Consider the following 20959-nt stretch of genomic DNA (forward strand, 5'->3'; position numbering starts at 1 on the left):
TGACCTGGAGAAAAAACATGGGTTAGGCCCTTAAGGAATCTCACAACTGTACAGTGAGAAGGCCCTGGATAGGAGGGCGATGTACAGAGATTGCTGATAGATGGACCTTTATGGAACTAATAGAAAGTCAGAGTGGTTTCAGGGTTAATAAATACTCCAGTATTGCTTGAAATTGGTGTTGTCAAAAGGAGACAGCTGTGATTCTGAAATGCCCAACTGAAAACCTTTTCTACTTAGCTGTATACGTTAGTCTAGTTCAGGGGTCGGCAACCTGCAGCATGCGAGCCGATTTTGAGCAGCACGCAGCCGCCTGCCGCAGTCCTGGCCCCCAGCCCCACTCAGCCCCCCCGCCCACCGCTCTCCCCTGCGGGGGCAGGAGGCAGAAGCTTGGTTCTGTGGCAGCCAAGCTTCCCCTTCCCCTGCTTCTTCCTCCAGCATGGTGCTTTCCTGCCCTACCCCGCCTCCTCTCTATTCCTGCACCAATCAGCAGATGGCCCTAGCAAGGGGGAGGGGGAAGAGTAGCAGCCTGTAGGAAGCTCCATAGAGGATGCAGAGAGAGGTAGGGACAGAGCCTTGGGGAAGGGGGTGGAACAGGGCATATTTCCAGCCCCCTGCCCTGAGCTGCTCAGGGCAGGGGGCTGGGAGCACCCCTAGAAGCCGAGCACCCCAGCCCTCTGCCCTGACCCCCGAACACACTCAGCTTTATGCCCTGCAGCCCCCATACCCCCCAGCCGTCTGCCCTGACACCCCCTCACACACACTCAGCTTTCTGCCCTGCAGCGCCCATACCCGAGTCCTCTGCCCTGACCCTCGAACTCCCCCCCACACCCAGCCCTCTGCCCTGCACCCTCCACACCGCTCAGCCCTCTGCCCTGAACCCCCCCACACCCATCCCTCTGCCTTGCACCCCCCACACACACCCAGCCCTCTGCCCTGACCCTTGACCCCCACAAACACACCCAGCCTTCTGCCCTACACCCCCCTCCCCACACCCCAGCCCTCTGCCCTGACCCCTGAAACCCCCCCAGCCAAGTCTGGGGTCCCGGCCGCAGGCCCTGCTCAGCCTGCTGCTGGCCTAGGTGAACAGAACCCCAGGCTGGCAGTGAGCTGAACAGGCTGGCGGCGTAAGATCAGCACTTTAATTTAATTTTAAATGACGCTTCTTAAATATTTTGAAAACCTTGTTTACATACAATAGTTTAGTTATATAATAGACTTACAGAAAGAGACCTTCTAAAAACGTTAAAATGTATTACTGGCACGCGAAACTGTAAATTAGAGTGAATAAATGAAGACTCGGCACACCACTTCTGAAAGGTTGCCGACCCCTGGTCTAGTTGAACCTTTCCTGCTTTAGAACAGACTGTACTGACTCCAACTAAACAGCTTCTTTCAATGGATGTGATCAGCCAGCATTCAGGCTGTAAAATGTAACAATGCTGGGTCCTGTAGTATGACCTGATCATTGTTCTGCCAAACTCAGGCAACATAACTGGTTGAGAGGTTCACCAGATTTGAATATCGGAACTGCCTAGCCCATGCTGGGGCTATACTGATCATCAATCCAGCATCTTGTCTCAGGACACTCTGTATCATCTTCAGGTGTTTCCAAGTTTGTTGTTGTAGGGAGAGCGAGGTACCGTCGTGATGTCATTTCCCCCTTTTGTATCTTCTTCACATTTGCTGGAAAGCTGTTTTGCTGTAACCTGGGTCAAACAGTTCCCATTGTGTAGTGCTATCTCAGAGGTTTCTGTTGTACACAGTGCTTGGGGTAATCCTTGTGCTTGTGTGCATTTCCTCAATAAGTCATTGACACTGTTTGGCCTTTTTACTTTTGTACCTAAAAGGCTGCTTGGGGATGTTTTCAACCTCACAACATGTTTCAGTAACACATACATAGCCAAACTTCATAATTCCACATACAACAATAGACATACAATCCAAGATATTCATGTCTAGCAGATCAAGACTTTTAGAATGATACAAGGCATACTTTATATAAAACATATCCCAATTACCTGACAGCGGTGAGTATTGGGGTGCCTGCATGTCATAAACTGTTAACAAGTTCCAAATAGCTGGAAGATACTGGCCCAGTAGCATGATCTAGTAACTAATGCATCAAGTCCAGAGCCTAATGGCTTCCTGACAGAATGGAAATGACGTAGCTCCTCCTTGTCTGTTGACATAATGCATAGCTGTTGTGTTGTCTGTCAGCATTTGGATTGTGGATCCCTGGAGTAGAGTGAAGAATGCTTTGACTTACAGGCAAATGGCTATGAGTTCAAGGATGCTTATGTGTATATAAAGTTCTTGAGTGAATGACAGACCCTGTGGCTGAAAGTGATGTAGGTGAGGCCCCCCCCTACCAATCCCTGAGTAGGGGTATCTGTCACCTGTCTTGGTATGTAGAAGTGCAGAGAAGGGTATTCCCTTGCCCACCCGAAATGAATTTTTCCACCACTTTCTGAGGGACTATGACCAACATATTTGTGTGGTCTGCTGGATAGTTACATTGATTTCAATCACCCTTGTATGCAGCATAGGTGAAGTTTGGCAAACTGACTCATATATGTGCATGAGGCCATCTGTCCCAGAAGTCTGAGGCATGCTCTTACCAATGTCTCTGGGTGAGATACAGCCTGGTGCATGAGGTTCACTATAGTTTGGGATCTCATGGAAGGTAAGCTCTTGTCAACCCAGACTCTAATATGGCTTCTATAAACTCTATGCTTTGAGTTGGAGTAAGGGTGGATTTTTCTCTGGCTTTGAGGCACAGTGAGGCAAAGAGCTTTAAGGCCACTTGAATTGCATTGATCATTTGCTGGTGTGATCTTCTTTGGATCAACCAGTTGTTGATATAGATAGACCTGGATCCCCTTTTTTCTTAGATAAGCTGCCAAGCATTTGGTAGATACCCTTGGTACGGTGGAAAGACCCAAGGGCAAGATCTTGTACTGATAGTGAGATGAATTTGAGGTACTCCAGATGAATGGATATGTGAAAATACGCATCCTGAAGGTCAACTGCCAGGAACTAGTTTTCAGGATCTAATGAGGGAATTATAGAGGCCAGAGTCACAATCCTGAACTTGAAATGACGGATGAATTTGTTGAGATAGCAGAGGTTCAGAATGAGACATCAACCTTTCTTCTTCGGGATGAGAAAAGAATGGGAATATCCCCCTCACCCCCTTATCCTGAACTCTAAAAACACCTCCTTCACAGCTCTGAGATGTAGAAAGGGATTCCACTTATTGTTTCAACAGTATCTGGTCCCTTAAAAGGGATGGGAGGAGGGGATAGGAAGAGATGAAATTAGATTCAGCAATTTCCAGGACACATTAGTCTGAGGTGACAGTCTAGGCTTCCCAAAAATAAAAAGGTGGTTGCCAAAGGGGTCTGTGGAAGGGAAGTGATCCTTGAGAAGTTCTGTCAGGCTCTCAACACCAATATCAAACCTGCTGCGTTGTGGAAGATGCAGATTGTGCAGAAGTGGAGGAAGAGGCAGAAGATCATTGTTGATGGAACCTCTCCTTTTTTATTGGTGGTTCCTCTAAGGCTGATAATAGTAATGGGAAGAGAGATTTTGTCTGACAGAAGACTGATCTTATTTGTTTTCTTCTTGGCGATAGAACTACGGACCCAAAGAATGCAGAGTTGTCCTGGAGTCCTCCAATGAATGGAGGACCTTACCTGTTTTGGAATTAAAATGCTTATTAACTTCAAACGAAAGAACCTCAATTGTGGGTTGGACGTTCCTGTGAATCCTTAATGATCAAAGCCAGAAATATCTTCTCACCATCACAGAAGTGGCCAATAGTGAGTGCTGTTGTGTTGGACGTGTCAAGTGCATCTTGAATAGAAACATGCGATATCAGTTGTCTTTCCAGCATGATGGCTTTAAATTCCTCTCGATTTTCCTGTGATAGTTTGTCCCATTTTAAAAAGTCGTATTTCAAGAAGAGTTGGTAGCTAGCTATAAGCATCTGGACGTTGGCAAGTGAAAAGACTTTGCATCCAAACAGGTCTAGCTTTTTAGGGTTTTTCTCCTTAGATGTTTCTTTGGGAGGCCCTAGCAGCTTGGACTTCTCCTGGATGGTTCCTACAACCAGAGATCCCTGTACCAGGTGAGAATAAGACTATTCAAACCCACTGGAAGGGACTCCTGTCTACACTCCTAGGTATAACAGGAATCAAATGCTGAAGTCTGTCTCAGGACTTTTGAAGGCTCCAACAATACCTTATTTATCAGCAATGGAAAGCGTGACAGTTATGGAAGAGTAAAACGTATCCAAGAGCTTGTGAGGTTTCCTCTGTACTACTTTCTGATAATCTCCAGAGACTGTGCCATGTATCCGATGAGGTCCTGGAATTCACTGCAGTGATCAATGAGGATACATTTGAGTTGATTCAGAATCCTAAATTACCCAGTTCTTTCAGTAGCAGTCCAGGGATATAGGGCTACAAACCTGATGTAGTGTTTATTAGCAACAACATAGCTGATGCATATAACAAACTTAAGTTGGGTCTGATTCCACATTTGCAGCACTGGCCCCTTGTGATGGGAACCACAGGATACAATGTGGAACTGCTGTGCCCACATAAGTCTCCAGCCTGGGCTGTCTCACACAATGCTATGCCAGTGACAAGCAGCAAGACCCTTCCAGGTGCTGTGATCACTCAGCCATCAACATGTGGAGCCCCACACCCCGCTAAATTGCATGAATGCTCCCTGAGCCACTTACAAATCATACAGAGACAGGCACCAACCAATCACCCCAGGCCCCAGCTTCGCACCCCAGAAATATACCATCTTACACTGCTCAAGACACCCGTGGACAGTGCAAGCTCATTAATAAGTTTGCCACTCTGACAAAATGGTAGTGCATGTGCTAACCTGAGCTGAGATTCCCCAAGCACTCCAACCAAAACCACACTGTTTTAGGTAAAATATAAAACAGATCTATTAATTACAAATAGATTTTAAGTGATTATAAGTAGCAAGTATAGAGATCAAAGTTGATACCTAAAAAATAAAAATAGAAATGCAGTCTAAATTCTAACTTTTACAGACTAAGCAAGATTTGAATCAGTCTCTCACCCTAATAGATGTTACAGGCAGATCACAGTTCCTAATGCACAGACTGGGTTCACTTTCATCTTGGGCGCAATCTCCCCAGTTCAAAGACTGTCTTCTGAATGAAATTCCAGGTGTTGAGATGTGGGAGGTGAGAGGCCCAGTGATTATGTCACTGTCCCTCTTTTATATTTTCCAGCTGCTAGAAAGATCCTTTGTGTGATGTGGGCATCAGGCTGCCCCCACTGTGTATGTGCTCTCTCAGAAGTCTCTGGGATAATGGATTCTTCTTGATGGGCTGTCAACACCTGTCTGGCCAGTGATAGTTCCTCCTTTGTCCCTACTGAAAGGCCAGGTATGGGCATTTCCCAACCTCAAAACATATTTCAGTAACACCTATAGGTATACTTCATAACATCACATACAATGAATGCACATACAATTCAAGAGGATATTAATATTTAGCAAATCAAGACTTAAAAATAATACCTCACAAGGCATACTTTGTACAAAATGTATCAGTCATATGACAATGATGAATATGGGAGTTCCAGGCTGGTATTCTGAGGTACAGAGTGTTGCATCCATCACCATCCATTTCAATAAAGCCATACCACCTAACTCAGTCCCATGTTGGTACTGCTTTAATTTTAAAAAAGCAGAATGGAAGGGCTTCACCAATGACCTTGATACCATTGTAAAAAAGATCGAACCAATACCAGAAAATTATGACCAGTTTGTCAGTGCGGCACTGACTGACTCAAAGAAGTATGTTCCACAAGGCTTCAAAACAAATTATGTGCCATGACTAACACTGGATTGGTATGGTATGCTAAATCTTATTGGATTGGTATGCTAAATATAAACTGAAGTTCAAAGCAGACCCATTCACTGAGGATACCATCACAGCCAGTGAGGAACGGATCTCTGCACTAAAGAAGGAAAAACAGAAGTGATCGCAGAACCTTATTAAGAGCATTGACATAACCCACAACAGTAAGTATGGATAACCATCCTCAAGTTTAACAACCACAGAGGGAAGGCAGAGTGACACTACAATGTTACTTCAAATCGGGTCACACATGAACTCGTAGAAAATGGCAGCTGCACTGAACAAACAACCCAAGAAGACCAGGTAGTTTATATTTCTAGGGCACAGTATATGACTGAATTAACCTCCAGAATTAACACCCCTCAAGAATGGCAAAACTGCTGCTCTAGATGTCATTCAGACTGAACAAATCAAACATTTTTGACCAGCAATAAAGAACTGATTACTTAAGTTGTTTAACAGATGCTCAGCAACATACAAAAGGACCCAAGATCTGGCAGTGAGCATAAGTAGTGGCACTCCTGAACTCAAGGAAGGATGCAACAGAGTCAAAGAACTTCACGCCTATATCACTACTATGTCACCTCTACAAACTATATGAGCCATCTCAGTCGGCACCACTTATCACCATTAATTAAAAAGCACCCAATCCCAGAACAAGCTGGGTTCTGTCCAGGCAAGTAAGTCATGTACTAGTCAAGTGCTGAACATCATTCAGTATATCGAAGATGGCTTTGAAAAGTGTATGATAGCAGCACTGTATTTGTTGACCTATTAGCAGCATATGACACAATGAATCACTGAAGGCTCCTTACTATAACATAGAACATGATGAAAGAGGACCAATTTGTATGACTGACAATCTCTACTAGGGAACTAACGTTTTTATGTCAAACTATGCAGGAAGGGGAATTGAAGACAACTAACAAATAAAATGGCCTACCACAAAGGAGTGTATGTTCTCCAATACATGAAGATCAACTAATCCATCTCAGCACATGAAATGTTATCTGTGCCGATGACCTATGCATCACTGCCCAAGCCAAAGGTTTTGTCCAGATCAAAGCTACACTTACATCAGCACTGTCTAAGCTCTCAGTTTGTTACACAAAGAATCAACTGCATGCCAACCTAGCCAAAAGAGAGGCGAGTCTCTTCCATCTTCAGAATCATGAGGCCAGTAGACAACTCATCATCATCTGGAATGGGGTATCATTTGCCCACTGCTGGAATCCTATCTAGTTTGGAGTGATGCTAGACCACTCTCTCTCCTTCAAGACACATGTGGAGAAGACAAAAGACAAAGTTAGCTCCCAGAACAACATACTGAGGAAACTTGAAAATTCAAAATGGGGAACCAACACAGCAACACTAAGTGTCATTGCACTTGCACTTTGCTATTTGATCACTGAATATGAATATCCAGTGTGGGAAAGATTGGCTCATTCAAAGAAGCTAAATCCTGTGCTGAATGAGAGCTGCAACTATATCACAGGATGTCTAAAACCAACAAATGTGAACAGCCTTTACATGCTTGCCAGAGTTGTGCCACTAGATACCAGGAGAGAATTCACAAGCAAAATGGAATGATGATGACAAGTCAAAGATACCAAACATCTGCTACATGAGTGCACCAGGGCACTTAGCCACATGAAATTGTGAAAAGGCTTCCTAGCAGCAATGGAACTGCTTAAAAGTATCACTGACTACACAACTGGAAATGTTGCACATATGGCTTGAAATACTCAACAAAGGTGTCAAAATGCCCATCCATGTTGCTGAATGCCTTCATACATGTATAAAAGAATTGGTTGACTTGGAGGTGTTTAAATTGCTTCTGAACAAGAGTTGGCAGCTCAGAAGTCAATATGCCTAAGTGGAGCTATTCCAATGACCCAGAAACATGTGACAGTGGTGAAACACAAATCATGGAACATCTGTTGGTCTGCCAGCTCCTGGAGGAGCTGTGCACCATGGAAGATCTAGCTGGGCAACAGACCAGGCCATATCATGTGCCAACACTGGAAAAAATGTGTGTGTGTGGTGGAAGGACATGAGAACATGATCAATAGAGGAAGACATCGAGGGATTTATTGCCTCATTGAGGGAGGATGAGGAAATCACAGTGGAAACAAGTTGTTTCTCTCCTGGCAGATATTGTTCCTCATCTCTTTCCTTCTGCCTTTCCAGAATCTGAGGCTGCACTAACTGATATGGCTGGGTTGGTCTATACTGCCTTTTTGGGAAGGGATAATCTAACTCTGGAAGGGGCATAAGATGCAGGGTTACAAGAACATGGCTGTACACCTTCCCCCTGCCTCTCAGGTTCCTCAGTAGGGACAAAGCTGAGTCCTACAAAAAGTGGAAACTAGGTCAAAATTACAAAGGATGAAATATAAACAAACAAGTATGTAGAACAAAATTAGTCAGCAAAGGCACAAAATGAGATTAAACTAGCTAGAGATAAAGGGTAACGAGAAAACATTCTACAAATGAATTAGAAGCAAGAGGAAGACCAAGGACAGGGTAGGCCTGTTACTCAGTGGGAGGCGGGGGACAACAATAACTGAAAATGTGGAACTGGCAGAAGTGCTAAATTATTTTGTTGTTTCAGTTTTCAACAAAAAGTTTAGTAGCAATTGGACATCTAACAATGAATGCCAATGAAAATGAGGAAGGAACAGAGGCTAAAATAGGGGGAAAGTTAAAAATTATACAAATTACATGTTTTCAAGTCACCAGGGCCTGATGAAATGCATCCTAGAATACTCAAGGAGCTGACTGAGGAAATATCTGAGTCATTAGTGATTATCTTTGAAAAGTCATGGAAGACAGGAGAGATCCCAGAGGACTGGAAAAGGGCAAATATAGTGCCCATCTATAAAAAGGGATAATAAGGGCAACCTGGGGAATTACAGACCAGTCAGTTTAATTTCAGTACCTGAAAAGATAACGGACCAAATAATTAACCAGTCAGTTTGCAAATACCTAGAAGACAGTAAGGTGATAAGTAACATGAGTGACTCCTCTTGTGCAACCTGGTGGAGGTGAGCAGGGGGTATTTGTGTGAATATGTAGTAGATGACTCCATACTGTGTATCAATGGTGATGAAAAAAAGGAAGAGACCTCTGAAGATGAAGCCATTCTGTCAAGAGTGTCATGGCTCTGCTGTATTTTCCTTATTTGGGCAGGGAATTAAGTCAATACCAGAGAGATCTCCTTCATCTGTCATTCTGATGACCTGGTAACTGGTGGCTTACCTATCACCAACATCAACCTCTCAAAGAAAAGTGACTCTGATACCAGTCCTACAGTTAGATCATTTGGTGCCTTATATGCTTTAGATGGCAACAGAGACAGGATAGATGCAATAGATACCAAGGCACCGAGTTCCGACAGATTGGTGCCAGAGGAAGGGCAGTCCACAAATATAGCTGGAACCCCAGGCACATATTTAACAGTCAGTACTGAGGCACCAGAGAGATCTATGTTAGGCTATTGACTAACCTTCAGTTGTTTAGCCTGAGATTAATCAGATATTTTCTGACTCTTGTATCTCAACTTGGTAGGCATCAGGTAGGCTGATCTACATCTCATCTTACCTCTGTAGTGGGTGCTCCTTCCCACTTGTCAGATGTAGTCAAAGGTGGAATGGAAGCAGACAACTGGGACCTATTGGTCAATGTAGCACAGAATCTTGGGGTTGAATTTTGACTCACCAGGGTGCTCATGGAGAGGGACTGATCGGAGGACTGACATCTTGCTACATCCTTTCTTTTGGCATCCATAGAGGCTCATATAGAGTACTTTATGAGGAACAATTTATGCAGGTTTCACTCTAGCTTTTGGAGTCCATTTAGAACTTTAGAGGAGTGATATATGGACATTACTCAAGAATATGTCTTTTCTTTAGGCAAAAAAGGCACCTGGTATACTTTCTGTTAAGCAACATTGAAGCGTCACACTTGGGCCAGGTTTTAAGCCCCAGGGATTTTGCTTCTGCCATGCTTCTCAAGCCCCTGTACAAAGGAGAGGGTGAGGTAGAAGGAATGTAGTCCAATACTAAATATCTGACAAACTATTTTTTTTGTTGCCACCAGGCAAAAGACTAACACTTCTAACCAAATAACTAATTATCAAGACTACTACTAACTAGCCCAGTGCAGAGAGCTGTAGGTTAAGAGGTTCTCTCTCACTGCCACAGGCACTAATTAGGAACTGAGGGATGACTGGGGTCACTCTACCCTTTATATCCTCGGGAGGAGGGGCCACAGGTATCTCGAGTGCAGACATGAAACCAACTGACACGGCTGGCCAAGATCTGATTTCACATGCATGGGATTCATGAGCACCAAGAGTGGAGTTCATATTGATTAATATCATATCACTAATTATTCAAAGAAGAAATTATTTTACTGTTGTATTTAAAGTCACCCTAAACCTATGAAATTTCTAACATTTGAAGAGCAGAATGATTAAATTGCGAACTAAAAATGATCTTCCATTACTTTTTTCATGTATGGTAGGAGTGAGTTTAAGCCACAAATACCCTCATATTTTTCCCCCTGTTCTCCTTTACATCTCTGTCTGGTGCTGTGTCAGCCTAGTCTTCTTCCACCTAAAGAGAAACAGAAGCTGTCAATGCCAATCTGATACTGGCTGGATGTGTCACTAGGGAGAGATTCAGAGCACCCTCTGTGTGTCTGATATTGCTCTTTCCTTGGTGCTGACAGGCTACTCTTAATGGTTCATTATTAACAGAACTCACATAAGACCCGGGTAACTCTTGTGAATGACTGAATCTTATAGTCTGACTCAGTAGCTCATTACAATAAACTGGAATAAACAAGTTTTTTAAAAATGCTGTTGCAGTCATGCAGTGCTTGTTTATGGCTCAGTTAAATCAGATGGAGTTTGAAGAATATATCAACGAAATTTTTAACTTTATTGTTCTTGACTGACATTCTTAATACTGCTCCATTGTTGTCAACTCTTGTGATTTTATCACGAGTCTTATGATATTTGGTGTCTTTCTTAAAGCCTCAACTCATCTTACTATGTGAGAATCTCAGCTTTTATACTTTTTTAAAAAGTAAGTTTCTAGTCCTCATGATTATGGAGAAAAGCTTGAAAAAATTAACCCTAAAGTTTTAAAACACAGAAAGCAAATAAGAACCCTACAATTACGTTTTAAAATCTCATTTTTAAGCCAATTTCATATTTCTGTGAGCCTGACCTGATTCTTGAATGTTTGAGGTTGGAAATTCTATTGTTCTCTCACACATAACATTACCTGATTATTAAACAATTTATACTTCTCGTATGCCTACGTTACTGGAAATGTTGCTACGACTTTAGCATCCAATTCTACTTTCATTACTCACAAGAATAGTCCCATTGATAAGGCCCTTAGTTTACATGAACAGTCTTGGGGTTGTACTCTAACAGAATTAGTAAACTGGAGAAGTAAGATTTACTTAATAAAATCAAGTGGTAACATACAATTTTATATCAGAGGGGTAGCCGTGTTAGTCTGGATCTGTAAAAGCAGCAAAGAGTCCTGTGGCACCTTATAGACTAACAGATGTATTGGAGCACTTCATTGGATGCATCACAGATCCAGACTAACATGGCTACCCCTCTGATATTTGACACCATGCAAGGCACTGCATTTAGCTGAATGGAATGGAAATCCATCAACCTCATGAAGAAACTTGCACAAGTACATACAATTTTAGTAAAGAATAAAATTGTAGGTGACACCTTTTATTGAAATAAATACAAAGCAAGTTTGAGAATTATATGTTCTCATAGAAGGGATCAGCTACACCTTGGAGTTTTGTCTACTGGACTTTTAAAAAAATATTCCTAAGTCTAAAAAAAAAGTATTTTTAGTTGATCAGGAGAAAATATACTAGTGTGGTGAACTGAGCAAGGAAGGACAGTTTTATTAAGACACTGGACTGGGATTCATGAGATCTGGGTTACATGTTTGGCTTTTTCTTAGACCTCCTGTATGACCTGGGCAAGTCACTTAATATCTTTGTGCCTCAGTTTCCATTTGCAAAGTAGAGATAATATTTTCCTACCTCCTGGAGTTGTTGTGAAGATCAATTCATTGATATTAGAGAGGTGCACCTTACCTAAAATAAACTGCCATTAGGTTTGGTACTTGCCATTTTCTTCAGTGTTATTTCTACCAAGTCCTTAATTCCCTCATCAGGATCTTCTTCTGATGGTTGTTTTAGCAGGCTATTCTTCAGCATATGAAACATTTCCTCTCTTGAAATGTATCCATCACCATTCAGATCATAGACCTCAAAACAATCTTTTCAAAAGGTAAATCTAATTTAATTTCATACAAACATTTCCCAGATCATTACAGTTGCTTGTTAGTTATGTGTTAGAACAGGTAAAGACAATTTTATACTGAGTAGCTCAGGTACAGAGACGTATTTGCCATGTACAAATGTTTTATACTGATTATTATAATCTACTGATCATTCAAAACTAGTGTTCATTTCAGCTAAATGTATAATAGAGATTGAACAAAAATATGCAATGCATAGTAAATGACAGATTTTAAATAACAGTTACAAAAGTGAGTGGTTATTTGGATATAAGGAAGGCTGTAAGAAAGTTGAGTTTTTGGTCCTAAAGTTGAGGACACAGTTTGTTAAAGTTGCAGCTTGGGGTGCAAGTGTGCATGAGTGGTTGGGGGCAGGGTGCAGAATCTAAACTTATTTTGTAAATGACTAAATGTTAAGTTGGCTGTGGAGTCCTTTACCCTTCAACAGGGGCTAGATACCCCCATTCCACCAATCCACAGGGCAGAGGCCTGAGCCCTGGCACCCTACAGCTGATTGCATTTCAGAGATCCCTGGAGGTCCTGTGCGAGGCTGGCACCACCAAGGCTGCTCCATCCCAGTCCTGCACCCTGTGGGAGAAACAAGCCCCAGCCCCTGCCTGGTCCCACTCACCAAAGAGGAGGGGAGGGGGGGAAAGACTGCTACTCATACTCTCTCTCTTGCTATTGCCTAAACATGTTTAATATCTGGTGAAAGTCTGTTTCCATACAATTTGTAAATTGATGCTGAGTGAGAGGCAGATAGGAGAGAATGGACTCAATTACTCATACTCCTGAGGTATTGTTACCTTTGCATTACAATTAGAGGATGAACCCTAACCAGTTCAGAAGCTGGGCTACAAAATGTTAGCATGAGCTGTATCAGTTCAAAAACAGCAAATCAGGCATCCTTTAGTGCAGAGAGAGAATTTCAAAATAATATAAAAGAATAGTTTCTTTTTACTATTATAAACATATATATATATATTAATCATTCAACAAAAATACCTGTCATTGCTTCCTCTTTGCTAATATGTGACTGCTCTCAATGAGTCTTGTGATACTGCAGTACAAGATACAAGTGATATACCTAACTTTCACAACAGCAAAAATATGTTTCTGCCTTTGGATAAAATCCTGCCCCCACTGAAGTCAATAGGCATTTTGCTACTGACTTCAGTAGAACCAGGATTTCATCCTTTGTCTTAAGGATGTGCCCCAACTGTGGAGTCAGACAGCTGTCAGTAATTGACAATTCCTTCTCAATGCACAATGAAAATATAGACTGCATATTATATTCACAGTGCTTAAACAGTCAAAATTCCACAAAGCTAACCAAGGTTAAGACGAAAAAGCTCCAAACAAGCCAAAAACAGCTATTTTATGTTGAGTATTTTTCAATTTTCTTTCCTTTCCTTCTCCTTTCTGAGTGGCGTTACTCAGATTAATCTAATTTCAAAGTAGTCATTTGGGTAAGGCAGGGATCAGCAACCTTTGGCATGCGGCCCGCTAGGATAAGCACCCAGGTGAGCAGGGCCAATTTGTTTACCTGTTGCATCCACAGGTTCGGCTGATTGCAGCTCCCACTGGCTGTGGTTTGCCACTCCAGGCCAATGGGGGCTGTGGGAAGCGGCGCGGGCCGAGGGATGTGCTGGCCGCCATTTCCCGCCGCCCCCATTGGCCTGGAATGGCGAACTGCCAGCCAGTGGGAGCCCTGATTGGCTGAACCTGTGGACGCAGCAGGTAAACAAACCGGCCCAGCTCACCAGTGTGCTTACCTGGCGGGCTGCGTACCACAGGTTGCTGATCCCTGGAGTAAGGTGACCAGGTATTGCAGTTTTATGGGTGTTCTGGATGATGATACAAAAATTTGTATTGTTTCAGTATAATGGGAGTCTGTACCTCCAGCACTGTGATTATGTTGAGACCCAGTTGCATCTAGTGTTGGGCTTCAGTATGGCTCTGTCTCTAGAATTATGAGAGGGAAATTAATCTGTGGAGCCCCTGACATCACTGCAGAGCAGAGCACGAACCAGTTTAAAGGACAAACCCAGCACAAATGCAACGGAGCCCCAGATTCATCTGTGAAGGCATGGAAGGATATGCTGCAGGTCAAAGTCTTATTTAGACTAAGATGGAAGGTATATTTTTAAACAGCGGTAGCTAACTTGTATGAAAGTTGCAGGTTGAAAAGCCTGTGATAGAGATGGATATGGAGAAGACTGACAGCACACACACACACACACACACACTTCCCCTTCTAGCTGCAAATCTCTCCTTAATTGTCAAGTGTCTCCAAGTTTATCTTGGCTTTCAAACCATGTCAAGCCCAGCCCCAAAGAACAAATGACTCTAAACCAATCCTGACTTCTGCTAAAACCTTCTGGACCTTTCCTTTGCCAATTACACTATCAAGAAAAAGCTTTCAGTCAGTAAAATACCCACCCAACCCTCCTATTTGTAAATACTATTCCAAACTGGTTTAGTCTACTTGTATTTGTCAATACTTGAGCTGGTCAAAATATTTTCAGTGAAACATTTTTCTGTCAGAAAGTGCTGTTCTACTGAAAGACAAATGTTTCTTGGAAACATATCTGTTTCAATGACAGATTTGGCAGGAAGGTTTCTCAGGTCCAGGTTTGATTCTTGGAGGGTTTGAGGTGGGGAAGTTAGTGTGACTCTGTAGCCCACGGGCTAGGGCACTGGCCTGTGATGTGGGAGGCTCACGTTCAACTCCCAGCTCTGCCCGATTTGGATGGAAAAAACAGAAGTCCAACAGTAACAAGCTTAGGAAGACTCAACCCAGTGGCATTGTTTCCACCTCTTGTAGACAACGCTTTTGCTTAAAATGAATGCAGAAATTTAAAAAATAGTTCTTTAAAAAGATCTTAAAAGAGATTTTAAGATTAGGTTCAAGGCTATGCTTCAAAATAACAATTTCACCATTTTAGGCTTTTACTCCAGTGTCTAGGACGGAGTGGCTTCTGGACTTCTCTGCACTGGCTTAATCCCCGAGAGGCTCCCCATGAACAGCATTTCACATGGCCCAGTTTGGGCCTTTAAATGTCTTTAATTATTGGTCTTAATATCTTGATAAAGACTTTTTCATGTCTGTGAGTTCTAATGCAAGCACAGAAATGGAAAACACAAAATTCCAATGGTAGCAAGCTTTGAAGAACTCAACCCAGTAGTATGAAATTGTTCAAAGGAAAACTCTCCAATTATCCTCAGTTTTATAACAGCAGATGATTAGTATTAGTTACATTTAAAAAGATTTAAATAGTCATAAATTTAATTATTACTAAAAATTGACATTACACATAAACCTTACATTTCATCTTTTCTTCTAATGTCCCTCGAAGAAATATTGATAAACCTTCTACCCATTCCGTTACACTGACACAGCTGTCATTGTCTGTGTCAAAAGCACGGAACACTGAAAAGAGAAGAAAGGCTAGATGTATTGCAAAATATAAAACTTACAGAGGGACAACGCAAAGCCAAACAATTCAAAATGATTTTGACAAACTGAAGAAATGGTCTGGAATAAATATCATGAAAATCAATAAGGACAAATGCAAAGTACTACAATTAGGAAGGAATAATCAATTGCACAAATATAAAATGGGAAATGACTGCCTAGGAAAAAGTATGGCAGAAAAGGATCTGAAGGTTATAATGGATCACAAACTATCAAGAATCAACAAAGTAATACTGTTGCCAAAAAAAGCAAACATTCTGGGATGTATTAGCAGGAGTGTTGTAAGAACACATGAGAAATAATTCTTCCACTCTACTCAGCACTGATAAGGCCTCAACTGGAGTACTGTGTCCAGTTCTGGGCACAATACTTTGGGGCAGATGTGGGCAAAGTGTGTGTGTGGGGGGAAATAAGAATAATCTTCAAGTACTTAAAAGGTTGTTATAAAGCGGAGGGTGATAACTTGTCTTCCTTACCCCTTGAAAACAGGAAAAGAAGTATTGGGCTTAAATTGCAGCAAGAGAGAGTTAGTTAGACATTAGGAAAAACGTCCTAACTGCCAGGGTAGTTAAGCAGTGGAACAAATTACATAGGGAGGTTGTGGAATCTCTGTCTAACGTGTTCTTAAAAACATCCAGTGACAAACATCTGTAGGTAATGGTCTAAACAACAGTTAGTTCTCCCCCAGTGCAGAGGACTGGACTAGATGACCTACTCTGGTTCCTTCCAGTCCTCCATTTCTATGAGTCTATGACACAAGGCAACAGTTTCTTTCATTTAGTGTAAATATGAAATTTTTTTGGCTGAAGATGTTTGTGTGTTTTGATTTGCTTCACTTTCGCAAAAATTCCCTTCCTCAACTATTCTGTTGAAAACCATATGAGCCTTAACATCCATTACTATAAGAATCTTGCATCGAGGTCTGACAGTCTTCGGCTCCAAACTCCTATTGGGGGATCTAGGCTATCACAGGTGGAACAGCCACCTTGTTCTGCTAGCTGACCTGTTGCTTTGTGGGTTTATGCACCCCAGTAAGCAGCACAAATCCCAGAAAAGCCTAAAGGAGATCCACCATTAAAAACATATTTGCAGATAGAAGGACTTTAGCAATAATAGGCAGCCGTGGAGGAAGTCATCCAGAAAATCCAACACACGTTCTTTTTTGTACACAACATCAACAACTTTCTGCCATCTTGCACAAACCAATATGCATATTTATTTCTTCACCCTTCCCTATGATAAGAAACAAAGCTACTGCACGTAACTCTGCTATCAGTGGTGCCTGTAAATACTTAGTATTATGCTTTGCATCTTAAAATTTCTTTTAGAACAATTAGTAAGTTAGGCCCAGATTCTCAGTGGTATTTATGCTTCTAACTTCAATTGAAATCAATGGGAGTTAGGCCCAGATTTTCAATGGTATTTAAGCAGCTTAGTTACAGCAACAGCAATACTTCTGTACCATTGCAGTGAACTGAAATATTACACACATGAAAATTATGTGAAAAGAAAATTACATAGGTAGAGCACAGCAATGTAAAATTAGGAAATGCCAGAATGAAGGTTGTCTGTTCAACCTTAATTCAGCCCCTCCACTCCTTTTGTATATGCATTATGATACACTCTTTAATTACATGTCCAAATACTATTTTTTCCACTGGACCGATATCTCATTCAGTCCATAGGATGACGTTTCCATATTCCTTGCATGGGGGAATCAGACCCAGTGACGGAACACCTCAGATACTTCCCCTCAGCATCTCTGTGTGTGTGAGTTAGTCAGACTCAGCTTTGCAGCATTTCCTCAGTAATGTCTCCTCAGTACGCTCCTCTAGGCACCTACATGCCAGAGGGAATTCATGCCAGCACAGTAGAGCCCCAAACCACCCCCTTTCCACCCCATGGGTTAGGGAAGGAAGCACATTTTTGTGCACTAATACTTCCACATCATTCCTGTCAGTGAAGGAAAGAAATCTATGTTGGCTCAGCAACACCTCCATGTCAATCTGCTCTCAGTGCCCCTACTCAGGAGGGTATCCACTCTGACACAGTATTCCCTAGTATTTTCCCCACTGGTACCTCATATTACAGGAAAAGAGTGGTCTATAGGCAGTAATGACTGCCTATTGCCCTCCCTATAGTGGCTCACTACAGAGAAGGAAGGTAGCTATGATACCATAATGCCCTCTTTTAGCATCGTACTTTCAGCAGCTGTGAGGAAGCCAACCATGTGGCTGCATAACACCCCTGTTCAGAAACCTCCCACACACAACAGTGGAGGGAGTTGTCCTCAGCACAGCAGTGCTTACTCATTACCCTTTCTTCATCAAAAACAAAGAAGATATTCTCTGTGCAGGAGTACCAGCACATGACCCTTCCTTTCAGCACTGTGGCATGGTGTGACCCTAAGAAGCCCTCAATACCATCTGGCAAGGGTTCGGTGTTCTGTAACAGCAACTTCTGTCAGGCCTGACAAACTCACTACAACTAGCATACTAGTGCACAGTCTTTCTCATACCACCTCAGCTGAAATACTGCATGAAAGGACAGAGTTGCAAAATTGCTTTGGACAAGCTTAGCTTGTTAGAGTTAAGTTTTAGTCTAGTAGAAGCATTACACTTTTGTTTTACTTGTAACTTGTTATTCTTATTACCCTTGCTCACCCTCTTAAAATCTTAGCCTTTGTTAATAAACTTATACTTGTTTTCACTATAGATTACAGTGCTGTGTTATATTGGAGCTAACACAGAGTTGAATCAAACAAGCTGGTCGGTGTATACTAGTCCCTCAGGAGTAGCAAATCTGGTAATTATTGCGTGTGTCCAGTCACGGGGGCTGAAGACTGCAGGGAAATGCTTCTGAGTGTGAGGAGTAGGGTGACCAGATAGCAAATGTGAAAAATCGGGATGGGGGTGGGGGGTAATAGGATCCTATAAGAGAAAAAGACCGAAAAATCGGGACTGTCCCTATAAAATCAGGACATCTGGTCACTCTAGCGAGAAGGCTGGTTGTAACACTTTGGGGGTTTGCTCAGACCAGTAAGGGGTTGTGTCACCGCCTGCCCTGCAGTCCTGGGTGCTTCTGTGCTGTGCAGCTTTGGTTCAGAGCCCTGACACCAGCAACATGTTCACAGCACTATGGCCTCACCATGGCTGCCACCAGACTGGTTACTCCTTGCAGGGTGACACCAACAGACCTTCCAGTCCTGAGTCTCCCCAGAACCATCTCCCCAGTGGTATCCAGTCCCTCTCACTGGGTCCGCACAGAGGTTACTAAATATGTTGCCTTCACAGAGACAGAATACACACCAGCCTGCTAGATTAGCTGTGGATTTTACCTTTCGGTTTAATATTCAGCACTGAAATGCTTTTGTAAAAGTAAAACAAGTTTACTACTAATAGAAGCTAGATGTAAGTGACATCAAGTAGAAGGAGTAGGGAGAGAAATGGACACAAACAAAAGTAAAAATACACTTCTAAGACTATAATCTAATTTAACAAACTAGAGTCTTACCACAGTCATTCTTCCAGCAAGGCAGCATAGGCACCAACTTCCTCTCTACCTGGGGGTGCTCCCCCCGCAGACTCTGCCCGCACTCCACCCCTTCTCCCCCAAGCCCCACTCCTTCCTGCCCTTGCTCTGCCCCTGGCCTTGCCCTGACTTCACCCTTTCCCCGAAGGCCACACCCACCCCACCTCTTTACACCCCATCCCTGGAGCATGCCCCATCCCCTCTTCTCCCTCCCCCTCCCAGCCCCTCCTGCACAGCATGGAACAGCTGATCTGCGGTGGGGGGAGGCGCTGGGGAGAAAGAGGAAGCTGGCTGCTGGTGCGTGCTAAGCACCTCCTAATTTTTTTCCGTGGGTGCTCTGGCTAACATAGGCGTTGGCGTTGTTGACCCACGTTGTTGACGCTTATGTTAGCCAAGAACCAACAAAGAGCCCAAAGCACTGGTTTACTCTGCCGCCTCAGGTGAAGGATAAAGCAAAGTCTTTTTCCAGTTTCTTATATTCCTCCAAGTTCAATGTCCTGGTATCAAGAGCCAGGAAGATCAGCTTGGGGATTCAGTCTCTTGCCTACTCTGGGAAGGTGTGATGTTGGGGTGACACCATCTTGATGAATGTATCCCATCCTGGTGAATTCCCATGCAATGTTTCCTGCTGCAATTTTTACAATGCAAATGATGTCTTCCCTTCTGCCTGTGAGCTGACTGCTTTGTTTATTGCTTTGCTGATGTTTCCCTGTTGTCCATGGCTTGCAAGACAGACAGGGGGAGTTCACAAATCTTTGTCTAAGAAAAACCTGTTTATCAACTTCTCTGACTTGCCTGCTTTAAACACATTTTAGTCACATATTTCCAGCATGTCTGTATTGTTCTTTGCATGTCAACCATGCATACATTATGCAAGAATATTAATGATCAGTGAGCTGATAGTTGTCCAATGATAAGGTACCTTTTAAATAAATATAACTACAATGTGTGGGGTGCACTGACCTGGTCAGGCCAACTGAGACTCACTGCTACATACCATAGCCCCTTGCCCTCTGACTTGGTATGCTCTTAGGATCACACCTCCCCCATTACAAAGTTGCAGGAGAGTTAGTCATTGAGTGACCCACATGCAATGGGTCAGAACCCTGGACAAAGCATATGCCACCATATTTTCTTTCCCTTTTATATGTACACTCCATATCTTATTCTTGGAGCATCACATACCAAATGTTAACCGGCAAGGCAAAGTAAGGACTGGGAGAGTCCTGAGGAGTTTGTTCGGTGGTTAACTGAATGTGGGTGTCAGAAAACTGATACACAAGTTAAGCAACAGCAAACCTCTCTCTCACTGAGGTGGGGAAAACACAGTGAACCGGTTCTGGAAGAAAACATCACACATGGGTGAGAGATCATACTCAATGCAGATGTGTCAATCAATGGCCTTTTCATAAGAAACTTCTATCTTCTGCTCTAAGCAAGAAATAAGACGGTTACTCACCTTTGAAACTGTTGTTCTTCGAGATGTGTTGCTCATATCAATTCCAGTTAGGTGTGTGTGTGCCGCGTGCACGTTTGTCGAAGATTTTTACCCTAGCAACACTCGGTAGGTCGGCTGGGCGCCCTCTGGAGTGGCGCCGGATATATACCCCTGCCGACCCAGCCACCTTTCAGTTCCTTCTTGCCGGCTACTCCGACAGTGGGGAAGGAGGGTGGGTTTGGAATGGATAT

At 42.9% G+C, this 20959-nt stretch overlaps 1 protein-coding gene across 1 annotated transcript in view; it reads right to left on the reverse strand.

Annotated features, from left to right (window-relative positions):
• The window catches only part of CLXN (calaxin), a 32090-nt gene that overhangs the window by 2508 nt on the left and 8623 nt on the right, over nucleotides 1-20959 (reverse strand). Inside the window, exons 3-4 of the mRNA XM_050939684.1 lie at nucleotides 15590-15694; nucleotides 12089-12240 (exon numbers count right to left, since the gene is read on the reverse strand). Coding sequence (XP_050795641.1) covers nucleotides 12089-12240; nucleotides 15590-15694 — 257 coding nt within the window. The remainder of the gene's footprint in view (nucleotides 1-12088; nucleotides 12241-15589; nucleotides 15695-20959) is intronic.

Source organism: Gopherus flavomarginatus, chromosome 2 (genome assembly GCF_025201925.1).
Source record: "Gopherus flavomarginatus isolate rGopFla2 chromosome 2, rGopFla2.mat.asm, whole genome shotgun sequence".
Lineage (NCBI taxonomy): Eukaryota > Metazoa > Chordata > Testudines > Testudinidae > Gopherus > Gopherus flavomarginatus.